The following is a 16122-nucleotide window of genomic DNA, read 5'->3' on the forward strand; positions in this document are numbered from 1 at the left end:
TATGTGGCCCTCAGTGAAAAAAGTGTGGACGCCCCTGCCCTAAGGCTTCAAAAAGTCCCTAGATGGGTATTTCCTGACATATTTTATCACCGACAGGCATCTAACAAAAACCTCTTTAAAGAAATTGGCCTACAGACATGGGAACTCATCACAAGGTTTAAGGAGTCTTTCCTGTGGCTATAACACATTTGAAAAACTGGTTAAAAGACATCTAAAAACAAGGTCATGTTTTTTCCAAATGAATGATGTTTTCCAACATACAGTAGACACTTAACCATGGTGGATATGTGTAAATCATCAAACCAATACTTCCTATTTTTACATATACATAGAGATAGAAGCGAGTTGGGGAAAAACAGGTTTATGTGAAGGTTGTCACTCTGTGCATTTCAGAGTTGGACCCGTTCCATTTCAAACTGAGGCTTTGGCCAGATATGGAACAGAGTCCAACTGTGCTGCTTGGCAGTCCGCTGAGGGCTGCTGCATGTCGACGGTATTAGCATGTTGAGGGTTGTCTGCATGCAAGCAGGAGTCACCGCTCTGCACTCGGCTCAGCCCTGCTCTGCTCCCGTCTCATAATCAATGACCTTTCTGTTTAAGGTGATGGATGAGGGAGAAATGCAGTGTCAGCACAGTTGTCGTCCATACTGTCTCTCTCTCTCTCTCTCTCTCTCTCTCTCTCTCTCTCTCTCTCTCTCTCTCTCTCTCTCTCACACTCTCTCTCTCACTCTCTCACTGTCTTTGCTTCCTCTACTCTCTTTCTCACACGTGCTGAGCTGCTGAAGGTCAACAACTTACACTGCTGTCAGCTTCTGCAGCGTACATGTATGCTTTTGATGGGAGCACACATGTACGTGCATGTGCAACTTGTATGTGCTTCATCAGCATATTTCTTACCGGTGCATGTCCTGCTACCTGCCATTGGTGGAGTTACCATTCTACTTTGTTACTGTCCATTGTCCATGTGGTTGATGTGGGGTCTTGTTGCTGTTGTCTCTGTCTGTGGTGGGTGTCTGTGTGTGTCCTCTCTCCAGGCAAGAGTGAAGAATCAGTTCCTAGATTATAAGGATCTAGCTGCTCTGCCAAAGGTCAAAGCCATATACGAGGTCCAACAGCCAGACCTCATATCCTCCTCATACCAGCCCTACCACAGATACACCTCTGAGGACAGGCTAGAAACTTACGGCTATGGGGAGGTACTGCTGCTAACTTAGCACTGGTCTAAATGTTGGTCTGTTTGAAGGAGAATGATTTTTAGAAGGAGAAGTGGTGGTATATATTACAACTCAGTCATAGTATTGTAGGGGTCATTATTTTTATTTTTCACAAATCCCTCTATTAGATTATTTTGATTTAGTAAAGTTTGATTAAAAATGTGGCATTTATTATTGTTTTAAGACACTTACTTAGTCTAACAATTTAAATATTGTCAGTTTTTACTTTTCAAGAAAGCCAAGACACAAATATTTTAACCCAATTTAATTTAAAATCCTTGAAGTATTTTTATCCGAAATGTGATTTACAAAAATGATGACCCTGAAGTACTTGTTGTCATTTTTTAGCATTTTTTTTTAAAGTTACAGATTGAATAATTTTAGAACATACAGTACAAAAACATACAATTCAAATACATTCTTGGTAAATTATTTTACAAATGCTAAATTAAATAGTCAAACATTTTTGGAATTACACTTATTCTCTTTCTTGTAATTTTTTTCGCTTTTCTCATCACTTAATCATTGGCAAGAACAAGAATAAATGTATTCCCCAAAATGCCAAACTATTTATTTAACTCGTGTTTGAATCATCACTTTATCCTGTAAAACAACTCCATCAACTATCCATGTAGAATAACACAAAGCATACTGAATTTCAATAATCTTCTGATCCTGTACATACACAACACATTACACAATGTTTTTGTTTTCCGACTGTGCTCGACTATAAATGTTAACTCTTCTCTCTCCACTTATTCTCCAGTCACTTGGGACACTCTCCCCCTATTCTCAGGTAAGCATTCTTCCGATCAGAGCAATTAAAACGAGTTTAAACAAGAGAACCGTTGAATTTAGGCCTGTCACTTAGCTATTTGTATCCCAGTTGCCCCCTGCCCTTTTTTCACTCCTATGTCCTTTTTTTCCCTTGTCAGGACTACGACAGTCTGGATATAAAGCAGAGGCGGTGCTCCAGTCCAGGTTACATTGACTCGCCAACGTATAGTCGTCAAGGCATGTCACCCATCATGCCTCGCTCTCCGCACCACTATGCCTACCCTGGTGAGTCAGATGGTGTTCACTCGTAGTTGGCTGCTTAATGACAAGAGTTTATAACATGAATTTAATCATGCTGTACCTAATGTAAAATGCACTTGAAGCACAATGACGTTTCTGAGTATTTTTTAAGTTTTGGGAATGATTCTCCTGAAATTAAATAGTTTAAAAGAATAGACTGACATTTTTGGGGAATAAGATCAAAACCACATTCATTGGTGTCCATTCAGTGTGTAGTTACAGCCAGCAGTCAGGCTAAGCAGTCAGTTAGCTTAGCTTAGCTTAGCTTAGCATAAAGAGTGGAAAACAAGGAAAGCAGCTAGTCTGGCTTGGTCCGAAATTTAACATCTCCATCGACCTAACAGCAAAAAAAGACATACAACACATCATTTGTGAGCCTTAAAGGGTCAGGTACCAACTTCTAGACTTCTAGAAGTTTGCGGTTTCCCCCTTTTTCTAGTCTTTAAGCTTTGCTAAGCTATGCTAACTGACTTTTGGTTGGAGGTTAGTATTTATTGTACAGGCAATGATCAATATTCTAAATCTCAGCAAGGAAAGAGTTTCATCCAAACATGTAAAACAATACCATATTTTTGCTTTTTTCCATTCATTTTATATAGTAACCAATAAGCCACAAAGTAGTTTGGCTATCTCATATGTTGCTGCCGTTGCTGTTTGGCTGTCATTTCATTTAACTCTTACACATGTGCGTTGACAATACTGTCATAGGAAGGCAAGTCAATAACCTTTGTAATTGCACATGTGGAATAGTTATCCAATGTCATTTCTAATTTCTATAAATATATTTATGCTGTTTGATTTTCATCTGCATGGATGAGACTTATGCTGACACCTTCCTTCATGCTCATGTTTCCTTTGCTGTGATTGGCTGTGGCTGGCTGCAGGCTCTGAGAGTGGCAGGAGTTCACCTTATTACGGCCAAGAGGAGCGGTCAAGCACACCCACCACAAACCAGCCCCCTAAACATTTTCATGTACCAGGTAGGACTTGCCATCTCCTCATTTCACTACTCACAATATCATAGCTTTCTTTACTCTTTCACTTTGACCTCTGTGTGAAAATGTGACAAAGTCGTATTTTTATACTACACATTATTTCTCTGTCAGTTTCTCCTCCTCATACTTCATACTTACTATCCTTAAGACCCATCCCTCATACGTCCAGTCCACTTTGTCCCTTCCGGTCATCCTGCAAGAAACTCCCTCTCTCCTTCACGTTTCACCTCTCCATCTCCTTTTTCTCTCCTCAGCCACAGGGGACCCCAACATCTACAGGAAGCCTCCCATCTATTCGAGAACGGGTACAGTGTAGTTAGCCCCGCCTTAGCCTGCCTGTGCTCCTGTCAGTTTAGTCATGCTGTGTTTGAGTACTGGATGTAGATGTTTTACTGACCCATTGATGTTTTCCAACATCCCCATGTGATTAATCATTTATTAGAATTGATACGGTTATCACCGAAATCAAAGCCATCAGTATCAAAACCATATAAATGGAAAAGATTGTCCCTGTGCTTAAAATGCACAAAGTAAATAGTGTTCGACTTATACAACTCTTTTCAAAACCGAAGATAACGTGAATTAGTCCTATTGCATTGCTAAGGGGTCGAAATGCATAAGGGCAATGTTCAGTGTGCATGCCACAAGCACATGCTTGCCTCTCCGTGCAGCTCCCACAGCACGACAGGTTTTCTTGACGACAAATGGAGCTGGAATATTCCCTGAATGTGAAGTGAAGGTTGCTCAGGCATGACAAGTGTTGAGTACATGGGACTCTGAGGACACACAACTCACCAGAATAGAAAAGAACAATGGAAAAAAAGCACAGTGGAAAACTGTGTATTATAACGTTTATTTGCTGGGGCGGCTCTACCCTATTAAACCAGTGGTCAGTGTGTGATTTAATGTTATTGTAATTGTTTGAATACATTTTTTGGTTGAAAACGATGGGGGTTTGTCAGAGGAAAGACGGTTTCTTAATTGTATGGATTTATGTTGCCAAATAACACAGCAGGACGGTTCATAGAAGATGCAATGTTTTGCCTTTCTTTCAAGTCATTAAACTGAAATGCTGCGGTTTTCAGGCTTAAGTATAAGCTACCATAAGAAAGAGATCGCCCTTTCACATCACACTGCAAGGCTTTTCAGCTGAGAGTCATAAGACTTAAGACTTCTCGAAAGAAGATAGATTGTCTTTGTTGTTGTCCTGCATGTTCCTCTGTACTGTGGTTTGGTATTTGTGGGGTATTTATTAACTGCTTCTCTTATTTAATTAGTACATCATCGGCCATGATATCCCCATAACACACTGTTGAAAAACTAAAGATAAATGGCAAGTTCAATGACCTTTAAGCTTGCCTTGTTAGAATAAGGACATTCTGCATACACTTCAGTCCCATTGATCCTTATTGTCTTCCTAAACACTTATTGATTTTTGTTTTCCTTGTTTCAGCACTTAACAGGATTGACGTAAATCAGACACAGACACATGTGCGGATGTGCACAAGGCCAATAAAGTTCTCCAAAGAACAGCCTGTGTGCTGTCTTTGGCTGATCTGCCCCTTTTTTTATAGAAGAAAAAAATTAAATCTGCACAAAAGCACAAACGTATCCCTTAGTTGAAGACATGACAGGACATTTTTTTTTAAATAACCAGTATGCAGTTTTCGTGTTGTATTTCAATTTACTGTTAAAACTATAACAATTTACACATTTAAAATAAATTGTGGTTAATTTAATTAACCTTTTTTACAGCTTTAACATACATCAAGTCGCTAATATGTGAAATGCAAAATTCGGTGTGGCGGTTGCCTTTTTTCGGGCCATAGCAAATGGGACCTAAACTATTTCTGTGCACATTCCTGAACTCATGTGAAGTTGTGTTGCTGTGTGGCATGCAAGGCCTGTTGTGTACTACTCAGTTAACAAGTGAGCTACATGTTTAAATTTCCGATCCCTGTTTTTTGGCCTTGTCCTTGTTCTCTGTAAAAACTCCTATTGTCTCCCCAATTGCTCTCCATTAATGTTTTCCTTTTCTTTTCACCTCTTTTATCGCATCCATACACTTTTATTCACTTCCCTCCACATTCCTACCCGATGACCTTGCCTGTAAGTATTTCCCTCCTTGCTGTTTCACTCACTGCCGGTTAATGGATATTGCAAATCTGTCTGTCTGTGTTTTTGTGTTTGTATCTTTCATTGTTTGTCATCCAATGTCATGTACATCATGACTTCCTTTTAGAAAAGTTTAAATTTGTTGTCAAACTGCCACAACGTGTATTTGTGTGTGTGCCGGATCGCCCTGTTAGCAACGTAAAGGGTGTGTCCAAAAGATAAGAGTGTCTGCCATTGGTGTCATGCCTCATGGGTATAGGAATTCAATGGATTGGGGCTGGTATGGCTAATGGCTTACAGAATGAAGAGCGATCTATTTGACATTACCCTGCGTGTCACATCCATTGACTCCCATTGACTGTGCTTTAGTGCAGAGTGGCATCAATATCATCGCCTCACACCACTCATCAAATGACTAAGCAGTAACTGAACTCACTTTAAGGCTGATTATTTTCATTCTGTTGGCTAAAATATTGATTTGCTCTGACAGGGAATTGTGGATATGATAACTGTGGCAATGTAGAGTAAATGTACTGAATATGCATTTACACGTTCATTTTCCTCCTTTGAGTATAGTTTGACATTTCGGTAAATAGCTAATGCAAGTTCTTGTTGAGAGCTAGATAAGAACAAAATCTGGGTGGAGGAGCCAAGACACATTTTAGCTTAGCATAAATACTGAGGCATGGGGAAACAGCTAGCCTGGCTTGTGCACCAGCACAAGGTCCCTTATTAACACATTATAAGTTGTTGTGTAATTCATTGAAAAGAAAAACAATATTTGCTGATAGACTTCCAGGAGTTTTGTTGTCACTATGAGGTTGCCTGGTAGCGAGCAGAAGAACCAGATAGTCACTGTTCCCAGCCAAGAAATACTCTGGCACATATTCCCTTGTAAAAACATAAGTCGTTGTTGTACTCATCACAAATGACTTATAATATTTAATTCAAAGTGTTGTAGACATATATTTGTGTGGTTTTTTTTTATAGCATTTGGACAGCAACAGGCTAGCTGTTTCAATCTTCATGCTAAACTAAGCTAAAAGTCTATTTACGCAAGCTTTGTATTAAAGTGACAAATATGAAAGAGGTATCACCTTTCTTATCGTACTCTCTCCATTTTAAAATAGAAATAAACATTTTACCCAAATGTCAAGCAATGTATTTAAAATCATTTCTAGTAACCGTGGGTTTGTCAACTTTTGTTCTTTCCTCACTTGAACCTTCACAGACAATCATGTGGACGCAGCCACGAAAAGCAGGACAAGCGAGGATATTCTCCGATCCTCCAGACTGTCCACCTACTCTCCTGAGCCATACACCCAGTCAGAGGCTGACTACTACCCGTACACCAGCTCCCCCAGGGGTAGGAAACATTGTAATTTCCATAGTTTAAAATGGAAAGCCGCCTATTAAGCTGAATGTTGTCATTTTACGCTGGACCAAACACATAGTCAGTTCTTCTAACTGTGTTGTCATGTTTATTTACTCAGCCACTGCGCTCCACTCTGAACTCTTTATTCATACAAGGGAATCTCTTTTATCTGTTTTCTCTCTCAGCCTATCGTGTGCCAAGAAGACGCTTCTCGACAGGAGGAGATGAAGAGAGTTGGAGTCACAGTCTTCAAAGAGTAAGGCCTTCGTTATCTTCTTTCTGTCTTCAACATCTAGTAGATGAAGAAAGTCACCTCCAGAAACACACATAAATAATGCACTTCTTACGGTGTGGTGCCTCCTTTTCTTCATTTGCATCTTTCTCAATCTTGCATTCACTGTTCAGTACATAAAATTAACCCCTTACATCTCTTTATTTTTTCCACCCCCTTCCGTCTCAATTCCTCGCTATGTCTCAGATCGGGAGTGGCATCGGGAGGATGATCCTAAAGGAGGAGATGAAAGCAAGATCTGGTTCCTATGACAACGACCCCTGGGGCAGTGCGAGGAATTCTCGTTGTGGGAGCAAGGAAACACTCAACACTACAGGCTACGGCACCTCGACGTACAACAACACTGTCAACGGATGTAAGGATCCACCCTGCCCCCTATGCATCTTTCTCTTTGTCTCATCTTCTTCCTGTTTCTGCTAGTTCATGTCTGTGCCCTTCCATTTGTGATCACATATGCTGCCACAAGGGCTTTTTTTTACGAGCCTTAATATCGGCTGTCACTTCGTCCGCCAGGTTGCGCATGCAGGTCAGAAAGGGTCATGGCTGCTGCAAACAGGGCGGTTTATTAAGATAGAAAGCCAGCTGCTGCCAAACCTGTGGTAGGCCAGCAGCAGCGGCAGTCATTGTTTCAGGGATATCTGATCACAATGATTCAGAACATGTCAGGCTAATGAGAGAAAAAAGGCCCAATCCAGATGTGATAAACCTGAAGCGAGCTCAGTTGTTTCTTTTCTTAGGAACCATGTTTGAACTAGAACTGTTATTGTAGCACCAACATTAAGACACTAACCTGTCTCCATCACTATCCAATGGTCCCCTTCTTTTATTCGCTTCCTTTTTCTATTTGCATGGTTGTTTCTCCTCCTGTGCCTCCTGGTATCGCTCTCTAAATTCTACTCTGTTAACCAACTCTCCATCTCCATCCATCTATCTGAGTGTCTATCGCACTCTCCCGCTCTCACAGCTGGTGTCCCATATCCTGGTTTATTTATGAGCAGTAAGATCTCTCATTAATGCTGCTTCTCTGATGGGAGGGGACACAACTGAACGGGACTCTGTTGGCTGCAGTTGAAAGGCAACAAAGGCTTGTAACCGTACAAGCTGTGTTATGCAATTACATGATGGAGCATGCAGTTGGTCTTTAGCCCGTATTTTGTTTCCATATGATTTTATTTCACCCCTTGTTCTCCGTGCCATGCCACGTCTCTTTCTGCCTCAGTGCAGCTTTGATGTTTTATGTTCTTCCCAGGGCTAAATGGGTAACCAACTTGCTGCATCTCTGTTTATTTGTATATACAGTGTGTATGTACCTAGACAGATGGCTGTCAAATATCTAAAGCAATTTCCCCTGAATCCTTTTTGGTGGAATTTAATCAAATTCTAGAGCAGGGCAGATTAAAAACGCTGCTTTTTTTTGGGCAGTAAGTGAAATGTTATAAAGTTATATGATCTCTTCATTTTACAGCTCCCCGATCTCAGTACAGCGCTGATAGCGGTAAGTTCATTAATTGTATATCATAAATATTCTATGATTGAAGCATAAAAGAGGACAGTTTAGAGTTATGGTTAATTTAAATTGCAGCTGTTTCATATTCATTTTTATGATGTGTTTGATTCAATGACCTTACATTAACAAAGCTCCAGCTTTATGCCCAAACATCTGGAAATGTAGGATTTTTTGGTTAATCATGAGCACCATCTTCTGGCACAGACCTGGCACTGATCATAAGATTTCAAAGTGCTAAACCACATGGAAATCATTTTATATTTAAGAAGAAATTGAAGAGACTCTTGCTTTCTTTCTTTTAGATTTTGTTTGTAAGTCCTCCTCGCTACCAGGATACGGACGCAACGGGATCCAGAGGGTGAGACCACAGTGACTCAATCAACACTATGTGATTAGCTGTATCAGTTATAAGGGCTTAGAAGCTTCTTTTTTTATCTGGTTCTGACAGTTGCTTTTAACCTAGAGCAGTGACATTTGTATTATTGTTAGTTTTTTGTACCCCTAAATGAATAACAAATGCTAAGGTATCTTAGGCAGAAAATATATGCAAGTTTCTGTATATATACAAATTGTTCTTTTCATCCGCAGCCTCAGAGTGCAGATTGCTATCAGTACCAGTATGAAGGTGGCAGCGAAGTCAACTGGGGAGGCAAAGGTAATTTAATATGAATGTAAAACACCCACTAATTAGATTTAAGCAATTAATTCAACGTTTTTTTTTCTATTGTACTGACTTAATTTTCTTTCTTTCCTCCCAGCAGAATACACGGTAAGGTTTTACATTAATAATTGAATAATTCTCTCCATGTGTTAGCCTTTATGTTGAATAATCCCAGTGTTATCGTAGCTAAGTGTCAAGGCTTGTTAAAGTACGCTTTCCCGCCCTTCAGATTTACCCCTATGAGGCACTCATTGTCACCACTAGAGGGCGCAACAGGCTGCCCAAAGATGCAGACCGTGCCAGATTGGAGGTAAGTAATGAATGGGCAACTACGCCCTGTGCTGGGAATAAATGGTCCATGGTTCTATTTAAAACACGGCCGTAGCTAAGTTTTTGACAAATACAAACACTATATCTACAGTAACACCCCACCTTCCCATGAGACCCTGTCTTAAAGGAATGTAAAACGTATTTGGGTACTGTAAAACAAGAAAAACTAGTATAATATATGCTAACTGTCTGTCGTCTCTTTTCCTTTCGTTTCAGCGTCACCTGTCCCCAGAGGAGTTTCTCCAAGTGTTCGGTATGACTGTAGAGGATTTTGATCGGCTGGCTCTGTGGAAGAAAAATGATCTCAAGAAACAGGCCCGACTGTTCTAAGAACGTATGGACGTATGTTAAATACTGCCACAACGACAGCTGTAACAAGAGACTGTAGAAGAGGAAGAAAGAGATATTTAGTCTTCTGCTCAATCTCACTGCCATGGCTGAGAACCTGTTCTATATCTCGAACCAAATCCTGGTCACACCTCCATGGACTTCTGATGTGCCGAGGGAAGGCCACAGAGACATTATGCACAGATGGACTGCTAAACTGTTACTTGTGGCTGTTTGCTGGAGTGGTGTGTAAGCAATAGAGACTTTTAGTGATGTACTTTTCTTAAGCCTGAAGAATGGAGGAAGGTATGGCGGTGCCCCTATAAGGCCACAAATGGGGATGTCTGTGATCAGAGCCACAGTACTTTAAACATAAAGAGGAGAATTTTGGCTTTGCCTTATTTGTTATGCTCTCTTAGTTATGAGTGTGCAGCACCAGCAATCTGAATGAGTACAATGTAGATATAATTTACGACACTTTATCAGTGTGAATGATTAGATGAGGAGAATGAGTGAGCAAGCATACAGCAGCATCACTTTGCTTTGGTTTATAAGGATGCATTTTGTTTACAAGTTTCCCTGTTTTGGCTCTATCACCTGAAATACTGTGTCCCTTTTTGTTTACACTAATTGATATAGAATGATGAATTGAATAACAATCTGAGGTGTATTCAACTTTTTTAAATTGTAGGTGTGATCTGCATTAATTTGTGTGCAAATGAAAACCAAAGTGAGAATGCAATTATACATATTAGCCGATCACTTCCATGTAATGTCCTGGGTAAATAGTTCAAGGTCACTCATAGATACAGTTCACTGTGCAGCTGTATGGTAACCTTAAATAATGTGCAATCCAGTAGATGAAATAGATACAGAAAACACCAATGCAGTCCTCCTGCTCGATGTTCCCCAGCTCATTGCAATAGAACGATGACTAAATGTTTTAGATTGAGGATTGTAGTCATCTATACATTTACATTCAATATTATTTATATTATTTTAGAATGATAATCCAATAATTTTGTAGTTACAGAGAATATATTCACTCACTATGAAACACTCTGTAAGGTTTTAACACACTGAAAAGGATCCAGGGTTGTTGAAGACTTTACTTCCTTTGAATACTCTTTATTTTTGATTTTGTCACTAAAAATTAAACTTGAAACAAATCCAGTCTCCTTTTTTCGTTGTTTGGGGGGAAAATATTTCAAAAAAGATATGTATATTTGCATACATATACAGCTACTGTTATGCATATTATTGGGACATTTATATGGAAAGAGCAATCCGTCTTTATTCCTGGTAAATAAATAATTATGTATGTCTCAATAGAGAAAAGTCTTTTTAATGGTTTCTTATTTTTGACAGTGTAATTAATTGGAAAACGTATTCATTAGTGAGCCTAGGCTACTAAGTTTTTTTTTTATAGGTTTTCTTTTGTTTTTTTTCTTTTATTGACGGAAATGGGCTTCCATAAAATGCCTACAGGCTAGCAGCTTCCCCTTGTTTCTAGTATTTGTAATAGGCTAAGCAATCCGGCTGGTGGCTATTGCTTGCTAAGGTAGGCCTACATATTCGTTACTGACTTGAAAGTTATATTATGCTTCCAAGTAGCTCAGAAATAAAGTGAATGGAAACACTCCTAACTAGCGTTAGGAATATCTTCACCTGTGTATCTCTGGTCTGTATGGAAGCTCCCTGACCTAGCTGCCGCTAGGACCCAGCAGAACAGCAGGCTGCCTGAGACTCCAAGCAGCGGATTGTATTGTGTCGCCTGTGTGTCAGCGTAGCCTCTGCACGCCTTCCCTCACTAAACTCTCTCATGGGCCTGAATTACTATTAAACAACTATCTCATGGACACCATCAGCAACAGAATGGAAACAAACGGCACGAAATGTAAGTTTACTTTTCAACCTGAAACTCTGCTGCAAGAGTATTGTGAGTGGAAGTTGTGCTGCTATTTGTGCAGTCTGCAAAGGTAGATTTCTATGTGTGCAGGTTTGTTTAATGTGCTAATTGATAATTGTATGTGGCTGTCAAAACGGTGGGATAATAGTATCTCACATCCACTGTGTACATGTTTCCTTCTTCCCACATGTTCCCTTCTTCTGCAGCACCCTCACTGTGGCTCTCACAAACTGGTTTTACTGGAAACATATGGGATTTTTTAATGAGAAAAACAAACTTAAACACAGTTGTACATCTCTAAAGTTAGCCTTTAATTTAACTTAATTTTCTATCATTATATTTGATAGATTATTCACTTTGTGTAGAACCAGGAATCAATTGTCTAAGACACTTCCTTTTCCCTGTAATTCCCCCTCCTGCTGTTCATCTAAGACACAATGGTAGTGCGAATTAAACATATAAATAATGTTGCTTTGGTCTCCCCTCCAGCTGCGTGGAGAGGCAGGGAACCAAGAACTCATCTAAAGTTTGATTGTTGTTATAGAAAGGGAACCTCACTCATCCTGAGTCAAGTCAAATATCTGGATGTGGCGAAATATTTTGAATTTAGGGGTAATCATTGTTTGATATCGGCCACCACCAGCAGAGAATTATTTTACATGTATCTGGAGTGCTAGTGTTTTCTGCTGAAGTGGCAAGAAATACAAAAACCTTTTTTCTCCCCATGCGTTTTTCTCTAGGAGGGGTGCAGTTGGCCCCCTGCACAGTACAACATTGTTCCACATTGTAACTGAAAACAAATACACTTGGACAAGGCTAGAAGTGACAGCATACACAGGGTAAGGTGTGACCCAAACCAGCATTTCAGATATTTAAAGGGATTTAAGTTTGATGTGTTTCTACGATTCAGCTGATGTGGCTGTATTATGTTACTGCTTTAAAAGCTGAAGAAACTTGAGTGCTTTTCATAGACTTGTTGCCAGCGGCCAGGTAAACATGTGATAGTGATTCTAACATCCAACTTAATGGACATTGTTTTACCCAACTGACTAAAGGTAAAAGGAAATGGGAATCTAGTGCATACGAAGTACATACATTTTATTTCCAGCAGCTTTTAACAGCTTTTTTTACATTCAATAAAAATATCCAGGATATACTAATTTGCCATAATTTCTCACTTGGTCAGTGTATGTTGATGTGAGCAGTATAGTTGGTGTGTATGCAAAGAAGGAAGTCTTGTTGGGAGAAATCCTTTCCTGTCACTCCCATCTTTCTGAACACACACATACTGTATGAACACAGGAATTTAGCTTGACTGACTTTCAATCAGAGCTTTGTGTTTGTGTAAACATGGCAGGAGAAAACATAGGACTGTGGGTGGTGATCCCTGGGGAGCACCTTGCTATTTACACGGTCTTTAAATTCCCTGACAGGCTGCTGCTAAATCACTTTCTCCTTGATTTTTTTTTTAATCCATTCATTAATTTAGTCTACAAATGTCAGAAACTAACGACAAATGCCATTCACAACCAGACACATTTCAAAATGAGGTTTTTCAAAATTACATTCGGTTGGGAGAACTATTTGTTCAAACACTCTGCATACAAGCAACAACATAGGCATTTCTTTTCATTTCCTTGTTTCCACTTGATGAATGTAGGTCCATTTATCTTAAGCAGCTAAACATTCCACTATGTTCACCATCTAAATGCTAACTTTATGTTAAGTGGGTTTTCGGAGATTTTATTTCTGCTGCAGGAAGTCAAATTAAGTCAACCAAAGAGCAAAGTTGATGGCCATAATATCAAAACAATTTCCTAAAATGTTCTAAAAAGAAAGGTCCCAATTGTTGAGAGCTGGGAAGTTGGATAATAAGTTCATACGTTTTTCATTTTAAGTGACTGCTAACACATTCAAGGTTATAAGTCCTTGGGTCCATTATTAACGTAAAACAATGATTTGAGTGGAGGTTGAAATTGCTTAGCTAATTGTTCCAAAAGTTATCCGTGTTTCTTTTCTGTCCTTCAAAGCTTGCTATGTAGGTTTAAACAAGTTCAGCTATCAATCTTGACAAGGCTGATGAGAGGCAGGTATGAGCTTGTGTGTTAGGATTTTCTTAATATGCACTATCCAGGCCAGCTGGAGCGACAGTGTAATAAAAGATTTGTTTCCTCGATGGGAAGCAGAGCACCAGGTGGGTGTGAGAGGGGAGAGGCTGTCCCCATAGAGATGCATTGCAGTGGTGGGATTGTCTGTGCTTAAGCTCAGCAGATCTGATGAATCAATCATGGCTATTGTCAGGATGCTTTGGAGCATATGGAAGAACTTGTGGACATAACAGTGATCTGCTATATAGGCTCCACAATCATACATACATGTCACATTCTGCTCATGTAAGCACAAGTCTGTAGCATGTGCATTAAATCCCGACTCCATGCATGTCTTTCCTTTAATGAGATGGCTCCACATTCCTCTGCAATATCTATGAAAAGAGAACGTGTTTGTGCGTCTATGGGATTTTCCCCCTTTATATATGTTATTCATGTACACATCAACCATTGGGTATGAGAAACAATACATTTTTTCTGGATACAGATCAAGGCTTCAGGCTTGTGGGGAATGTGTTTGTGAATAGACAAGGATTCAAATTGTTAACATTTGATTCAGTCTGCTGTCGTCATCTAGCCAGTGGTCTCCGACCTAACTGATTGTGCATTTAGGCCATGCACCACTTTTCATTTAGTATGCAGTTATCTGAATTTACATATTGCAGAGAAGGAACTCTATACAATTTTGACAAAATGCTCCATTATTTCACAATCAGGGACTCAACTGTTGTAGCTTTGGCTAATGTAACTAAAATGTAACTCTGTCAAATCCTCAGTTGGAAGCTGCTTTTGAATGGATTCCAAAGGGGCTAAGGATACTTAAAGTGTGTCCTTTGGTTCAGTTTGTTGTTGTTGCTACTTTTAGCCACATATAGATTGTTTGGAAATCACTTCTTTTGATACCACTGTTAAAGAATTTGTTGTAAAGTTGTTTCCAGTGAAGAACTCCTGTCTATCCTCTCAGCCATGCTTGGTACCAAATGCCTTGTTATTCTAACTAATTGAAACACCAGCTATAAAAATAGGGAGATTCAAGGAAAGAAAATCTCGATCCCATATTTTAATTGTACGTGCAAGGTTCACAAGTTCCTTTGTTTTCTCTACCAGACTTTGTCAAGAGTTTTGAAGACATACAATCAATGTGTAGACTTGCTGACGCTCATACATACAGTACATTATATTACATATATAGATATATGCCCCATCATGCATGAGCTGTAAATCATGGATGATTGTGAACCAGCCCTATGGAATTCCCCTTTTGTAACCCTCCTGAGATGAGTAGATGACTATGATTCATGTCTGAGATATATGTTAAGGGTATGTGTGTGTAAGTGAACACATATATATTGTACTTTTGCAATAGTCAATGGTCATTCATTGCACAGCTGGTTATATGGGGGTTTCCATGGCAATTCACGGCACAACATTACAGCAGTTGCATGACACTTTGCAGAGGTTGAAAAGTGTCTCTGCCTGGGGTGTGCATCCATAAAGGTACAAGCCATATACTCCCAGGGCGATTTATTTGACTGACTTGGCAGAATATAAAACAGATTTGGATAGAGGACTTGCCTTACCTGTCATCACTAAGGTTTACTATATGTAGCTTGACAATAGCCATAATTTAGCACTAAAATATGATTGATGTTAATATGCAGGTATAAAATTGTACTTTTTTGCATTAGGGAAACATGCAAGTGAGCTGTTTAAACTGAGCAGTGTACAGAAAGTGCAGACAAAACGTGGTTCTGACATGCGCTCAGAGAAGAATGCTGGTAAAGCATTTACAATTGTTGTATCATTTGGTACAGTGTTAAAATGAAAATAAACAGGCCCAGTTCATGCTAAATTTAACCTTTAGCGACTACATTAGCAGCATTCATTAGTTATTTAGTAATGGTTATAAAGGTTAAAATATAAAGGGTACAGTGTAAATGTTATGTCTAATAAATATATGATATACTTATAAAAACTAAATAAACAAAAGTGTAGCATAATATAAGGAAACAGCAGTTCAGATCATCTACATAGGAAGTAATGCTCTCCATGATAGCTAGATCCAGACAACAGCAAGAAGTCACTGAGTGTGTGTCCTTGTTTTCTGGTGAACAACTGAACTGTGTGTGTACAGGCATGCATGTGTGTTCCGTGTATATTACCCTTGTCTGTGCACCATCAGTTAGGCAGTGCTTCCCCTTGCAGAATAGCA

At 39.4% G+C, this 16122-nt stretch overlaps 2 protein-coding genes across 4 annotated transcripts in view; both read left to right on the plus strand.

Annotated features, from left to right (window-relative positions):
- The window catches only part of ablim3 (actin binding LIM protein family, member 3), a 42494-nt gene extending 31432 nt beyond the window's left edge, over positions 1–11062 (plus strand). Inside the window, exons 10-23 of one of the 3 annotated variants that reach the window (XM_063876747.1) lie at positions 1035–1196; positions 1981–2010; positions 2150–2276; positions 3176–3271; positions 3541–3591; positions 6651–6767; positions 6962–7032; positions 7255–7423; positions 8534–8563; positions 8878–8933; positions 9164–9230; positions 9334–9344; positions 9466–9546; positions 9783–11062. In XM_063876747.1, the coding sequence (XP_063732817.1) occupies positions 1035–1196; positions 1981–2010; positions 2150–2276; positions 3176–3271; positions 3541–3591; positions 6651–6767; positions 6962–7032; positions 7255–7423; positions 8534–8563; positions 8878–8933; positions 9164–9230; positions 9334–9344; positions 9466–9546; positions 9783–9896 (1182 nt within the window). In that variant the 3' untranslated portion in view covers positions 9897–11062. Of the gene's footprint in view, positions 1–1034; positions 1197–1980; positions 2011–2149; positions 2277–3175; positions 3272–3540; positions 3592–6632; positions 6768–6961; positions 7033–7254; positions 7424–8533; positions 8564–8877; positions 8934–9163; positions 9231–9333; positions 9345–9465; positions 9547–9782 lie in introns of all 3 variants that reach the window. The other 2 variants (XM_063876748.1, XM_063876749.1) reach the window with 2 other exon arrangements.
- A 606-nt stretch (positions 11063–11668) lies between these two features.
- afap1l1a (actin filament associated protein 1-like 1a) overlaps positions 11669–16122 on the plus strand; it is a 32124-nt gene continuing 27670 nt past the window's right edge. Inside the window, exon 1 of the mRNA XM_063876803.1 lies at positions 11669–11790. Coding sequence (XP_063732873.1) covers positions 11748–11790 — 43 coding nt within the window. The 5' untranslated portion in view covers positions 11669–11747. The remainder of the gene's footprint in view (positions 11791–16122) is intronic.

Source organism: Eleginops maclovinus, chromosome 23 (genome assembly GCF_036324505.1).
Source record: "Eleginops maclovinus isolate JMC-PN-2008 ecotype Puerto Natales chromosome 23, JC_Emac_rtc_rv5, whole genome shotgun sequence".
Classification (NCBI taxonomy): domain Eukaryota; kingdom Metazoa; phylum Chordata; class Actinopteri; order Perciformes; family Eleginopidae; genus Eleginops; species Eleginops maclovinus.